We start from the raw sequence: 365 nt of genomic DNA on the forward strand, positions 1-365 counted from the left end.
CTATCTTACAAGCTGAGGCATAGGGTTACCTGAGACAGCTGGCATAGACAACATACTGAAGAAGGCCATCCATCTGAGAGTCGCTGTGGCACCCATGCTGTCACGGCTTCTGCTCAGCCCAAGAAGAATTGGCATTTAAGAGCTTCTAAGAGAGATGTGCTTATGTACTTCTTTCATCAGGGCCTTATCGTAACTCTAATGACAATATGCATGACTTGCAAATCTAGCTTTTTCTGCTATCATTTCCTTGTTGGATCAAAGGTTCACCATTGGATCAATAACATTTTCCTATTGCAGCTCCACTGAGAAGGAGGAACCTCGATGTATACAGAAGTCATGCTTGGCACACACGAAAGAACCAATGG

The 365-nt window shown here is 44.1% G+C and overlaps 1 protein-coding gene across 1 annotated transcript in view; it reads right to left on the minus strand.

The window, feature by feature from the left end:
• LOC123017421 (deleted in malignant brain tumors 1 protein-like) overlaps nucleotides 1-96 on the minus strand; it is a gene marked incomplete at its 3' end in the record, with an annotated part of 14,917 nt that extends 14,821 nt beyond the window's left edge. The window contains exon 1 of the mRNA XM_044418767.1: nucleotides 30-96. Within this exon, the coding sequence (XP_044274702.1) occupies nucleotides 30-96 (67 nt within the window). The remainder of the gene's footprint in view (nucleotides 1-29) is intronic.
• Nucleotides 97-365: the final 269 nt, after the last annotated feature.

The sequence above is a fragment of the Varanus komodoensis genome, unplaced genomic scaffold (genome assembly GCF_004798865.1).
Source record: "Varanus komodoensis strain SLA01 unplaced genomic scaffold, ASM479886v1 scaffold921, whole genome shotgun sequence".
Taxonomy (NCBI): domain Eukaryota; kingdom Metazoa; phylum Chordata; class Lepidosauria; order Squamata; family Varanidae; genus Varanus; species Varanus komodoensis.